Genomic DNA, 13,981 nt, shown 5'->3' with positions numbered 1-13,981 from the left:
ATCATTATTAATTACATTTTCTTCAGAATACGACTAACTCAGAAGTATGATTATAATTAATTTTATATTAAGACCATAATGCCTTGCTGGCAACTAGATACAATTAGATGTACACGACACTCAGTGAACCAGGTCACAAGTTAAAGACAAGCACATACGAATACCGGGATTTACATCTAGATTGGGCATGGTGAATAGTTGTTTTCTTTCATTTCCGTTAAAATTTGGTCTGAAATAGTTAAACCAGTTCTTATTTTCTTGAACAGTAGAAAATTGATGTCTATAATTTAATCACGCAGTAAGTATCGATTTGGGAATTCGATCAAGACAGCCACAGATAATGTCTGTCAACTGAGACGCTGCTTGTTTTTGCTATTTTACTGAATGCGCTAAACCGCATTTAATATATTTTGTAACGTTTATATTGACAACTCCGTTAAATGCATGCATCGTTGCGTGTTCCATCTACAGCTTAATGCGATACAGTCGATTGAACAGCTTTCTATTGCCGTCACGGCCATGAGCAAAATTCGCAGACTGGCATTTTAGCCAGATAAAATCAATGAAACTCGTATTACTTTACATTTAGAGCAATTTGTACCAGTTTCTTTATTTATAAATAAAATCTTAAAATCTTTGCAATAAATGCTTCAGCAGCAGAGGGGGTGAACAGACCACTTGTTGGAAAGTCCATTTTTAAAAAATAAAGCTTCCTACGAAAATGTAAAAAAAACAAATAAAGCCAATAATGTCAAAGCAAAGCCTCTACCTACCTGAGAATTTCTCTAATTGGGTTAGTTTTTGTGGCTACTTTATTGTTTTCCTTAGTGTCTTTTTTTTTTAAAAATGTATGCAGTATGCAGCTAACTTCTGCAAATAAGGTACTAAAACTAGTAACTTATGCAGTTGACGAATACTTTGTGGATTTATGTACTGTAAGAATTTGCATTCTAAGACTAATGTTTTTAATAATTATTTATTGATTGTATTCAGATGATTTATTATTATATCATGTAATCTTTTATGTACGGAAATGAAGATGACGATGATGATGATGAGCGGTTATTTGGATATCAATACGCGAAGGAAATACTTCAGAAAATTGAGATATAGCGAGTGGGTTGCAAGATTTTCAAGTGTGATAGCTGCATTACATAATGAAATTACTCGAACAACTGCGTTGATACTCATTAATATTATCACAAAACAACACATACCAATAGAAAGACATAAATTTTCAAAACAACCAGTATTAAGTAATGTGACTGTAAATGAGAGCAACATAATCTATCTAGAGCATTACAACGCATAACATTTCTGGCGTGGTAAGATCCACGGGCAGACCTGCAATCTACAGATTAGATTCAACTGCTCCTCAACGTGGATTTGTACGCGATCAGTTACAAGTAATACCTGAAGATACACAATTACCACCGCAATCACTTTTGTAAGCTAGCTAATATTTTCTCGTGTATGACCAAGACTACTATTAATTCTATCTACGGTAAATCGTCTTGGATTATTAAGAATATTGCTCCACAATATTACTGTATTAAAGCTCGCACAATGATCATTAGCTCGTTGTTTTTGCCTCATGATAAATTCAGCATAGAGTTTATTTTTTGTCACATTATTTATAATTAATTGTTTTCTTACTATATCATTGTCAATAACTCGCCAGAAGTTTATGTGAGGTCTATGACAATTCTTTGCAGCTGAGATGTTCTTCTGAATCGAGACATTGCGAGATAAACTAGATGTGACCATTAATTACTATCTTCGACGATCCAAACTCGCGTATCAAAAATAGTTAACCCCTGAGATGAATGAATTGTCATTGCGTATCCCATCGTCCACGGAGTTTTGTCCGTAGTAACTAAAACAATATCATTTAATACAAGATTATGTTTCTCCGTCGAACCGGTATATCAACCGGTATGTCATTTGGTCTCTACACTTGCAGAAAATTCGTTGATAGAAGTTTCTGAAATTATTTCAGCCATTACTTGACATTGAATTTTATTCGGTTGTAGTCTGATTAATTTCGTAAACTCTAAGAACACTACATCAAGTGCTCTATGAACATCGGTTATTTCTTCATAATAATCCACAAAATTCTTTAGCCATTCGTGGGGAGATAATCCAACAAAAGGTGGTGTTTGACCATGATCGTCACACATTATTACATCTGTATATTTTGTTAACAGCCAATCAAGAAATAATTTTAGCGTATTTAGCGACACTGTACATATTTCATCCCAAACAAAAATTCTTGGAATGTAATTTTCGCCCATTCGCTCAAGAGTCCATTGATCGCCCTTCAATCGAAATAATTTATGATAAGTGCATGATTTAATACTTGTTCCTCTCATTTCTCTTGCGAGTCTGTGTGTAGGTGTTAATGCATTTATATCAACAGAGTATGACGAACTCTGTCTACATAATTCGATCACACGAGTTGTTTTACCACAATCTCCCGGTTCATTGAGCTAAACCGTCTTATTTCTAGTCAGAGGATCATACCGATGTTGCTGATGACAATTTTTATATTTGATTTTTTGGGGTAATAAGTATCTTTAACCGAAACAACAAGGATTCGGAATAATAAAGTATATTTTCTCGCTTTCTTATCCAATCAAACCATAAACAGAAGTGCCGATATATAGTTCTTCCAGCAGTTTTATGTTCTTGTTGATATAAAATGAATCCGTAGCGACTTTGACAGCAAACTCACGAACTCTGTTTATCATCGATACTAGATTTATCGAAACGTACACGAACATTGAAGATCTTAAATTAATAAACTGCGGTGACTCACCATCCATATAACTCACAATTGTACCTAATACAGTTCCATTTGGCAAGAAAACTATTTCTCGACTTATAATCAGTTCGTTCTTTTGCATACCAGGGCCGAGCAGGATCTTCTTCAGAATATTTCTTTTGTGGCGGTAACCAAATTCTTTCTGAGAACGATACGATATAATTGCTTTACTTACAATCAACGATATTAGTATTTTCACATCGAGCATATATCGCAATAAAACTACTGGTGCCCAACTTTTTTTCTGAAAAGTGTTTACCAAACCAGACATAGCAAATCAGACCGTCAGTAAACTCGATTACTTGTAACAGACGAATTCAGTCAAGTCAAAATCCGGTAATGGTCCATTTATCGATACTCTCGACAACTCGTGTGTGGGATGTCCAAATCTTTTAAAATACCCAGAGCACTCTCCCATACAAAGAAAACTACCTGGATAACATGCGACCATATCAACCGAGATAACATCCTTGAAATTGTATTTAGTATTCCACAATCCACCGTGTTCATATTCTATACAACTACGTTGTACTTCTTCAAGAAAATCAAACCGAGTTGGTTTCCACGAATTTTTCTTTCTTTTCTTCTGAGCAATATGTGCCGCGACTGAGGGAACGGTGAGACAATTAATCACTATTTGTTCAGACCTGATATAGTCAGGGTCCAGCGATAAATAGTGCCGCGCAAGATTTTTCATTTTTACGTGGAGAGGTTTTTTGCGATATATTTCGCTCCTAGGTCTTACAAACTGATCAAACTTACTTTTATCTTCGATACAGATACTTCCATCTGGTCTAATCAATTCATCATTGTTTTCTGAACTCTGAAAAAAAACATATTGATACAGGATCGTTTTTACTTATTTCGTTAATAAAATCGAACTTATCTTCCTTGTAAAATTTAACAGTTCGATTTCGTGGAAATATTGTTACTGCATTAGTCCACGCATGCACAATAAGATCGATAATTTTAATTGAAGCTCCCCTCGATTTATTCTTTGATTCGAATAAAATCTCTCCTGTAATCGTTTTGTTTTTGAATTTTAATTTCTTTCTTAATTCGCAACATTATTTATTGAAGCTCCGGTATCATTGACCGAATCTTCCCATTTGTTTTTTTTTTTTCACGTCGCCGATCCGTTAGACCATTTCCACGTATCGCGTTTCTAAAATGTTTCTTTACTCGCTCGGCTACTCAATTTATCTTTGAAAATTTCATCAGCACAAGATCATTAATGTCGAGATTATCATTCAGCGGATAATTTCCATAAATAACCGCGGCCACAGGATACGCTCGTTCATAATACGGTTTGTCAATTCCAGTCTACATTACTGGTTTGGAAATGTTACTTAATACGGTGAGTTTTTCATTATGAAGGACAGGGTTACGTTTGTTACGAATAATCCAAGTATTATTGTCTGTTTCTGCTAATACAATAAACTTTATTTTGAAAAATATCTTTGATCGTTGAGATAATTAATAACCTATGCGCTCGTTTGTGGTTCATTGTAGCATCGGTGACACCAGCGACGATGACTTCGTCATTGTGTATGATTTTGAATGTCGACCACACGTGAGATGCACCATCGATGCGAAATTCTTTTTTGGCTTTTCAAATACTATTAATCAGAGTTTTCGTCGGATCAACCAGAGATCGCATCGATAAGTCAGTGGTTCTTTTGTCAAGATCGAATCTGTATTCAGATGGATTAATCGCTGATAATATCTCCATAGTATAATTAAGACAAGTATTTAAATTACAAGTATGTTTTTCTTGATGTCTGGTAAGTTAACATTTTCTCTTGAGATTACAATGAAAACAAATACTTGAAAAGCAAATGAATGCTTTTCATATTCCTCATAGATAAGTCCAAGAACTTCGTTTAGATTGATTTCACGCAAGTCATCCTCCCCACGTAATGCGGGCCAACCAAGAAAATCACGCATCCCTTTATAAAACCATCCTATAGTATCATTGTATGCATCAGCATACCCGAGCTCGCCACTAGGTGAATACTGTTTTGCTGCTATAAAAAACCAGTATCTTTCATATTATGGAATAAAGTCATGATACGAGCTTTTTTCTGAAGTAAAATCAGCCAGCGCAGGCTCATGTATTGCTGTAGGCGCTGGCAGTGCCATCCTAAAACACTCCTAATCGACGAAGAATAAATATCAACGACGTAATCTGGCGAAATTATGTCTATCGCGGATGATAACGTCGGTTCGCGAACATTTATAGTTATTTTTTATTCTCTTTTTATTATAGATTTTATTCTGTGCTGAAATTCATCGTTGATTTGTTCGATTTGATTATTTACCCTTGGAATGCCTACAATTTGCCAATCAGTATTTCCATCGTCGAGATTTCTATTTGCAAATACAAGATATTTATTTGCTGGTAATCCGCCAAATGATTTTGATCTAATATTGGGACAGCTGTAATATACTCGCAATTGTGCAAGAGCTATTTCTTTTACTGAACTTGCAGATGGAAAAAGAACATTGACTTCAGGGTTGGTTGAGCTTACTGATATAATCGTGCTTTCAACGGCTCTGTATTTGTGACGATCTGCTGAAGTAATTCCGTCACTGCTATTTAAATCCCGATTATATAAATTCACTTCGTTGTAGATTTTAACCATCCCGTCAAACTCAGAATCTGATATTGCACCGTCGTTGAGGCGTGACGATATCATTGAATATAATTTAGAATACACGTGCGTCGCTGTACGTAATTTTACTACATAACTGCGTAATTTTGCATTCGTGCACGTGAATACTTTTTTTCGCTATGGGACGCTGAAACACAAATTGTTACAACTGCTAGAAATTGTGTTAGAGCCGAGAAAATTACGCCGGTTCCAGCAATAACACAATGTTGATAACAACTGCGCGTCTACGATATTTTTTTAAACTTACCTGTATACTCGTCAACGATATGTTTTAGTTTTGTTTTCATTCGTACCTAAAATTATGCACATTTGGAAGGTTCATTATACTTTATTTAGTATTCAATTGATGCGTTTCAGCGACAAATTCCAGACACCACCAGTAAGACGCTGCGGTTAATTTTTTATCAGATGATTTCAGTATAAATGTTTCTTCGTCTCCTCTATTTAACACAATCGACATGGTTCCAGAAAACTTATCGGTTGAATGACGTCAGGAATACGTAGTGTATATATTGAATGTTATAGTACTGAACACAGACAAGCTATACACACCAGTGACTTCCGCGGTATGTTTGATATTGTTATTTTGCTATGACCATGTTGTGACTCCTGATGACACTGTGCATGCGTTGTTGGTAATCAGTTTGTGTGGAATTTTAATCAGATTAATTGTTTTAAAGATTTCGGGAATCCCACTTGTGAAATCTTCGAGTTTTTATTATCTAATCGTTTCAATATCTGAAAAAAATGGTTTAATACCATCGAGTTTTCTGTTAATATGAGAGAGTTTCACGTCAACAGTCAACGGGTTGCCAAAGAAATCATTTGCAATTTTATTGAGTCTTTGAAAATTTATACGAGTATTCATAAACATATTTACGTGAACGTCATACTCGGCCCGCAGCGTGGATAAGTTAATATCTACTGTATTATAGTTATTGTCTACATATTTTTTTTGTTGCGGCATCTTCATCATATGTTGGATCTGATAAAACAACGTTTTTATTTCCATTCATGCTGAGTTCACCTTTCATTGTATCGCCAGTGGTACGCAAACGATTAACAACACTTTGTTCTATTTCATTTCTAATAGTTGCAATTGATATATTCGAGTCTTTGATTTTTCCAACGTCAGTAATACTAGAATATTATCCGTGGTAGTACTTTGTCATTCCATTTGATAATACTGGTTTTTAAAACAGCGTATTTATCCTCAAAAGCAACAACTTCATCTCGATCAACTCCAGAGAGGTTCCTAATAGTAGCGAGTTCATCTTTAGTCACGTAATTTGACAAATCTACGTCGTCGAAAGTTTTCTTAACTTTGAAATGTTAAGCATGACAACAATGATTTGCCACCTGAATCAAGTATAGACAGCAATTTCTATTCTTCAGCAATCGATGGAGTCATTACCGGCTTCCACAGTGAAAGTTTTGTTTGTATTACTTTACTAGCATCAACTCCTGCAATATCCTCTCGCCAGATAGCTTCATTATCAACACCTTTTCTAAAGAGCACAACAGTGTGTTTAGCCCCGAAGATAACTTTTCTAATATTTCTGCAAAATCCACAAATGTGGGATAGTGGAACCGGGCATGGAAATCATCCACAATTACCCATCAACGCAAGTTGAAGTTTTGCAAATCCTGCATTTTGATTCTGATTAGGATAGTTTCTGCATCAGTATCTTAACTACCAGCAGCTTTTTTGGTTGTCTTTTTATAGATTGATCATAAATGGCGTCGTCAGAATCATCTTTGGCAGACATCATTGTCGGACCAGCTAATCTGTTATAATGACCAGATTATCTTGCTAAATCTATTATTGCTGAAACAACATGAACGTTTTCATCAATCATATACGTAGCACTGTCAAACAATGCCATAATACCATTATTGACAAAACCAATAATACAATTAGCATCGTATCATCCGTTTTAACAATATCACCTTCCACCACAATAAAAGCCACAGCGGGTAGAAAATATCTACTTGTATAATGAATTTGTAATTCAATTCTTCCAAGCTGATTTGGTTGTCGTGCGTCATACCAATAAACTTGATTGTCACTTACCGATTCATCTTTAAGGACTAGTGCGTCCATGTCGAACGCTTGATCGCATATACGCTTATTTTTTGGTATTGGTATTCCTGCTTCACCAGTCATCTCTGCTAATTTTTGGTTTTCGGCTTGATTGATGTTGCTACTGACATTTGCAGGCATAACTTCAGCGCTGGGTAATTTCACTGGTGGCTGTGGATTTCATATTAATCATGCTAGTCTTTCTTTGATTGCCGAAAACGCTTTACCGGCAACATCACCAATCGCGCCAGGAATTTTTTCCACGAATAAGATAGATATATTTCATTCCTAGTTGTTTTGCAATCAGTATTGCTTTTGAAGGTATCCTTTAGAAAAGAGCCTGAACAACATCGTCGAGCCCATCACAGTAAATCGCTTTATAAATAGATAATCGCGCATTCATCACCTTGAACTTTACAGGTCCACGTTAAGTATTATGTGCTATTATCTTATTTGTTGTTCATTAATTAATCACCGTGATATTCATCAATGATTTCATCGATAAGAGACCGATAAACATCGATGTCCATGATACCGCCTGTAAATGATTTTCGACATGTATCAGCTGCTTCATTATTAATTTCTGGATAATTATTTTCAGCACGTTACCCTCCAATCAGAATTTCTAGTCGTTCTCAGTCAGAAAAATGTTATTTTGAACGACAACCGCTGACTAACCACTTCCACTAGCTCTAGGAGGATCTCCTCCTCTTTTTCTTTGCTTTTCTTCTTCTCTCCTTCTTCTTATAATCTTCTTCTCTCCTTCTTCTTCTATCTTCTTCTCTTTGCCTCCTTTCTTCATCTATTCGCTTCGATGGATCCATCCATTTTTCCCTTATTTCTGTATCAGTCATTTGTCTCCATTCCTTCATTTCTTCTTCGTATTTGTCTTCTCTCCGTTGCTCCCTTTCTCTTACATTCTGTTTTATTTCTTCTGTTACTTCTTTAGACGGTTTCGATGGTTTTGATGGCAGTGATGGCGGTGGTGGTGGCAGTGGTGGTGAATAAGGAGGTGGTGGTGGGATCTCTGCGGAAAACTTTGTGCAGCTGCTGCATTATCAAGTCTTTGGACTTCATTAAGAATATTTCTAAATTCAAGATCATCACTTCTGGTTTGATTTTTGTCGCGAGATACATTATGGTAACCTGTGTTTAAACTATTAGATTTATCAGATAAACTAACATATATTTTTGGGCTATTTTATCTCTTTCAGTATTTTTAATTTCTTTGACAACCCTCTCCTTAAATTTTGCATTTAATTCAAGATTTACTTTTCTAGGTTTAGGTGCAAGTTCTTTTTTGACATCGGTGATTTCAGTACGAACTTTGCCAATGACCTCAAGTATTTCTTAATCGACTGATGGAGGTTGTGCGGCAGCTATCTCAGTTGGAATATCTCGTAAAATCTTTTTTATCTGTTTGGTTAATGCCGCTATTTTTTTCAGTTTGTTCAGCAGTTTGTCTTGCAGATGGAACAATACCTTCAGTAGCTGCCACAACTTGTTCAGTAACGTTTGTAACAGGTATAAATAACTGTTCTGTATCCTCTGCGAATTCAGCTTGAGATTGTTGACGTTCTTGTACTTTCTGTCTAACAGAATCACGGATTGGAAGATATCTTTTAATCGCTTCTAGTCGTTCTTGAGATAATCTAGCTCTATGAGACTCCATAGCTGGTGCCATTATTGATATAACAATGATTTATTTACAGCAGCAGAGTTGGTGCAATCTCAGTGAAGCGTCATTGTGGGTTAACATTTTAAAAACACAAACGATTACAATAAAGTAACAAAAACTAACCCAGTTAGAGAAACTCTCGGTTAGTTAGAGGTTTGTTTTGACGTTATAGACCTTATATTTTCATTTTTTTAGGAAGCGTTACTTTTCAAAAATGGACTTTCCAGCAAATGGTCATTTCACCCCCTCCGCTGATACTTCTACCCCTATGTGCGTGCATTCTCATTGTCTCTCTACTTTTGGTTTAATCTAGATCTCTCGAGAGCAATGAGTTTTGAAAAACTTTGATGCCAATGAGGTTAATTCTTCATAACGGGCAATTACTTATAATTTTTGTCCAATTCAAATGCTCTGCTTTCGTTTCAGAAGTGTCGAACTATTCGTGATTTACGATAATAAAAAACATATTATATTGGAAGAACATGAAAATTAGGAATTACTTTTAAAAAAGATATTAAATTTAATTTAATTTATTGATCATCGTGCTCTCGGCTCTAAATGTCACAAGGAGTAAGATTAAAATGATTTGCATCATACAACTTCCAAAATTTCATGCGAAATAAAACTAAAGTCACAATTTAGCTAACGCTGTTCTTGAAAGATTCAATCAAATATTTGTTTATTTTTTCAGGTTGACCAAGATCATTCTTGCGAATGGCTACTGTTTTCCTCAAAACCAGCTCACATACGTGGTCTGAAATATTCTAGCAGCCATCACGTCTACACAAATGATTTGTCCAGATTAAGCAATATACCCGGTCCTGGACATTCGAATGGAAGGAAATACTATATCCTAAGGTCAAAGGACATAATTGAAGCGGACATTGTTGCTCTATCGGTAAGTCGCAGGTGACGCACTAATTGCTTAATTGGTTCTTGTTTAAAATCCAAGTTGAAACTATTTTCTACCATTGTTTCATTATGGTGTTTCTCGTGCTTGCGTGTCTCTCCAATATGGCATTTCGTTTTTCTTAATCTTTCAGGAGAAGACGAAGTCACAGTTTGGGAATTCAAAAAAAAAAAAAAAAAGAAAGATATATAGATGCAAGCGTCACAAGTTCCTTTGTATTCTCACAAACGATAATTTCTGTCTTGGCATTATGGTATTGCGGTTTGCATACAAGATTTACTTGCCTCCGAAACTGAATAGCTTAACAGTATGTCAGTCTACTCACATCCAAAACGGACTTGCTCCAAAGAGTAAAAATGAGAAATATTAAATTTTGCAAACACAAGTGTTGACACAGATTTTGACTAGTTTAAATTATAATCAAGGTTTGTATTAGAATGATCCTCGTATGCCATGGAAAGAAACAAATAAGTGTGCCAAGTGTTTGGAACTGTTTTGTTACTTTTAGCGTACAGACGTGTCCTTAGAGCTGGTCGGCGTAGGGATAACATCCAAAATTGGAATAGCAAATCACCTGATAACAGAGTCAATTATTTAGTGAATATGGCGAAGCGCGATATAGAGGTTCAAGAGGATGTAACCTTTCCATTAGGGAAAATCCAGAAAGTGCTTGTAAGACTAAAGGACGAGTAGTTGATCTCATGTATTCAGGCACTGATGACATGCCTTAATCTGCTGTTGAAAATGCCATCAGTAACGGAGGAAATGTTAAGTTGTCAGTGAAAAGTCATAGAGTATGCTAAATATAGAATTATAGTTGTGTGTGTATAAGTGTTATGTGCGTGTGACCGAGCAACAGGCCGGGCGAAACAGTGATTCATTCATTAAGAATATGTTATTCAAGAACTTGCTCAAACTTATTATACCCCATTACGTTTTAGGATGACAATCATAAAGATATGCAGAGTTGCTTAATTTGCCGTTGCATTAGTTATTTTTAACAATAAATGTCATTAGTTTTTTCATCTAATTTGGAAAGGGCCATCTTCATCTTCACAAGTAATGCTTTATGATATATGAATCTCATAATTTGTAGATAGGACAAATAGTGAACAAAAAGCCATTGAAACACTTGGTGGAAGCGTTGACTAAGGGGCTCAACAATGACCTAGCAAAGACAAGGGCCGTCTACCGTTGGCTGACGACACAAACAATCAGAACAACTAGGAAATATTCGACCAAAGTAAACAAGACTACTACCCAGTATCTTCTCCAGTTGGTAGAAAATCAGTTAACATATGCCCAGCTATTTAGCATACTGTGTGGGTAAGTCTAACGTGCCATACTAGCTACATCAACTATAACTTGTATTTCTCACTTATAAAATTGAAAAAGTCACACAAGAAAGATGCTGCCTTGGCGTGGATTGTTTAGATGCTGTGATTAATGCTTCCTATTTCTCTCCGAAATTAATGCTGTTTTCAAACTCTTCAATTATTATTATTATTATTACTATTATTATTATTATTATTACTGAATTTTCATTTTTACTGATGATTTGGTCTTATTAACATTCCCTTTAGCGTTCTATGTTCCATTTAAACATCCGTTTGTTACCTTTAGGAGTTGACATTGTTTAATGTTCTGAACAGATGCATAGGGGAAACTTGCACTCTTTCCCTCCGAAAATACATGCAACAAATTGAGTGTAACTTATCTGCTGCTTTTTCTTGTGTGCATGTGTGTGTGCGTGTGTGTGAGAGTCAGAGTGTGTTGTGTGTGACGGAAGTAGAGAAAAGGCAGAACAAGTCTAAAATAATATAAACAATTACTCCAGAACAATTGAACAAACCTGAATATGAACTAATTCAATCATCATTTCTTAACATAATGTTGGCAAAATCATCCTATCAACTATATTCTGCAGAAGACCTGATGGTGAACTTATTTTAATATCTTTGCAAAAAAATAACAGGGAAATAGCTTTCACAGATTGCTGAATAAGACTGGCTTCCAATGTTTTCAAATTAGATTTACTTTTGTAAAGGATAATATAAAGGTAGAAATAAATTTGAAGATTTGACTATTGCTGAATAATCCATCTTGATTTGTTGTTTTTTTTGTACTAAAAAAATAATCTATTCACAAGATGCACTCTTGTACAAAAAATATTATCTTTTTTTAATCGGATAATTGCTTATAGTTTATAGATATGCTACGACTGTATCGACACAAACCATGGAAGAGAAAGAAACAAAACAACGAATTTGGTAAAATATAAAAAAAGAATTAAATCATCAAACTTATCAATGAAATATTGAGAGAAACTTATAGTATTAAGACGTGAATCCGAAACAATCTTGACACAGTTCTATCAATGCCGAAAATAATGAACAGTTCCGTCTAAATTTCAAAACCGGAAATGTACGAATCGTGACTTTGTCAAAAAGACGTTGTCCAGAACTCCTTTAAATAATTTAAAATAATATTATTGACCAAATAATGAGCACGTTTTATTTCCAAGGAACAGTCCAAAAATGTTTTTCTTCTCGAATAATATATTAGTACAACATAAAACACTTCTGCAGAATTACAACAGGAACATAACAAGTGAGGATTCACAAAATTGAAATGAATCTGATTGCCCAGTCCTTTCCTTATACACACCTTTAGTTCTACTATATTTCACAATATACACAACGTGACGGATCGTACTACTCATTTTGCCTCGAACTTTCCTACTCATGTAATCTAGTCCATCCAATGGGAAGTTACTAAATTCTTCTAGACTCATCTAAAACAATCAGGCAATGAATATGTAACCCAAACTAGTCAATAATACTATTATTAGTACTTGTCAACACATATGTAAACATATACTTATATATTCTATATAATTGTTACAGTCTTAACAGACTCATGTCACGTAAAGAAAATCGAACTTAAGATATGCTGTACAATGTACAGCCAGGAATAAAAGCGGAAATTGGTGGACCAGGAATTTAAAGAAACACACACACACACACACACAGACAGATATATATATATATATATATATATATATATATATATATATATATATATATATATATATATATATATATATATATATATATATATATATACATACATACATACATAGTGGCCGAGTGGTCTAAAGCTCTCACCGTTACGGATCACTGCCATCTCACCTCTGTCTGCTTCGATTCGAGTCTCGGATTCGGCTAATGTGGTTATGTGAGAAAGCTTGCCAGTAGCTTCTCGTGGGTCGGTGGTTCTTTCCGGGGGTTTTCCGGGTTCTTCCTCCACTATTAATACTGGCCGCCATGTATAGCCTATCTTGTGCTAAAAAATGGCTTAAACCCTACAACAACAACAACAACAACAACAGCAACAACATACATACATACATACATACATACATACATACATACATACATACATACATACATACATACATACATACATACATACATACGTACATACATACATACATACATAACACCTCGCCTCATAAGAAAAAGAAAGATTTATGCAATAAAGTTTTCTTTTTCGATATGAATCAAACACATAAATGATAATAACAATGAAATTACATAGGAAGATAGATCACGAATGTCCAAACATTTAACAGAATAAAGAATATAAAACTGCTATATACGTGATATTCCGATATTAGATCATCCATTGATGTGCAGGCTATATCGATTTTGTATTCTTGCAGCATCAAACTCCATCTCAACAAGCTTTCATGTTTATGTTTTCATTTTGTTCATAAAACTGAGGGGTTTGTGATCACTGCGTACAATAA

The 13,981-nt window shown here is 34.9% G+C and overlaps 1 protein-coding gene across 1 annotated transcript in view; it reads left to right on the top strand.

The window, feature by feature from the left end:
- Positions 1 to 13,981, top strand: part of LOC149782192 (uncharacterized) — a 41,302-nt gene that overhangs the window by 16,450 nt on the left and 10,871 nt on the right. The window contains exons 9-10 of the mRNA XM_089935080.1: positions 9,952 to 10,158; positions 11,267 to 11,496. Of these exons, the coding sequence (XP_089791206.1) occupies positions 9,952 to 10,158; positions 11,267 to 11,496 (437 nt within the window). The remainder of the gene's footprint in view (positions 1 to 9,951; positions 10,159 to 11,266; positions 11,497 to 13,981) is intronic.

This window comes from Sinohyriopsis cumingii, chromosome 15 (assembly GCF_028554795.1).
Source record: "Sinohyriopsis cumingii isolate HCF-2022 chromosome 15, ASM2855479v2, whole genome shotgun sequence".
In the NCBI taxonomy this organism is placed as follows: Eukaryota; Metazoa; Mollusca; class Bivalvia; order Unionida; family Unionidae; genus Sinohyriopsis; species Sinohyriopsis cumingii.
The sequence above is the reverse complement of the archived record's forward strand: the minus strand, read 5'-3'. Positions and strand labels throughout refer to the sequence as shown.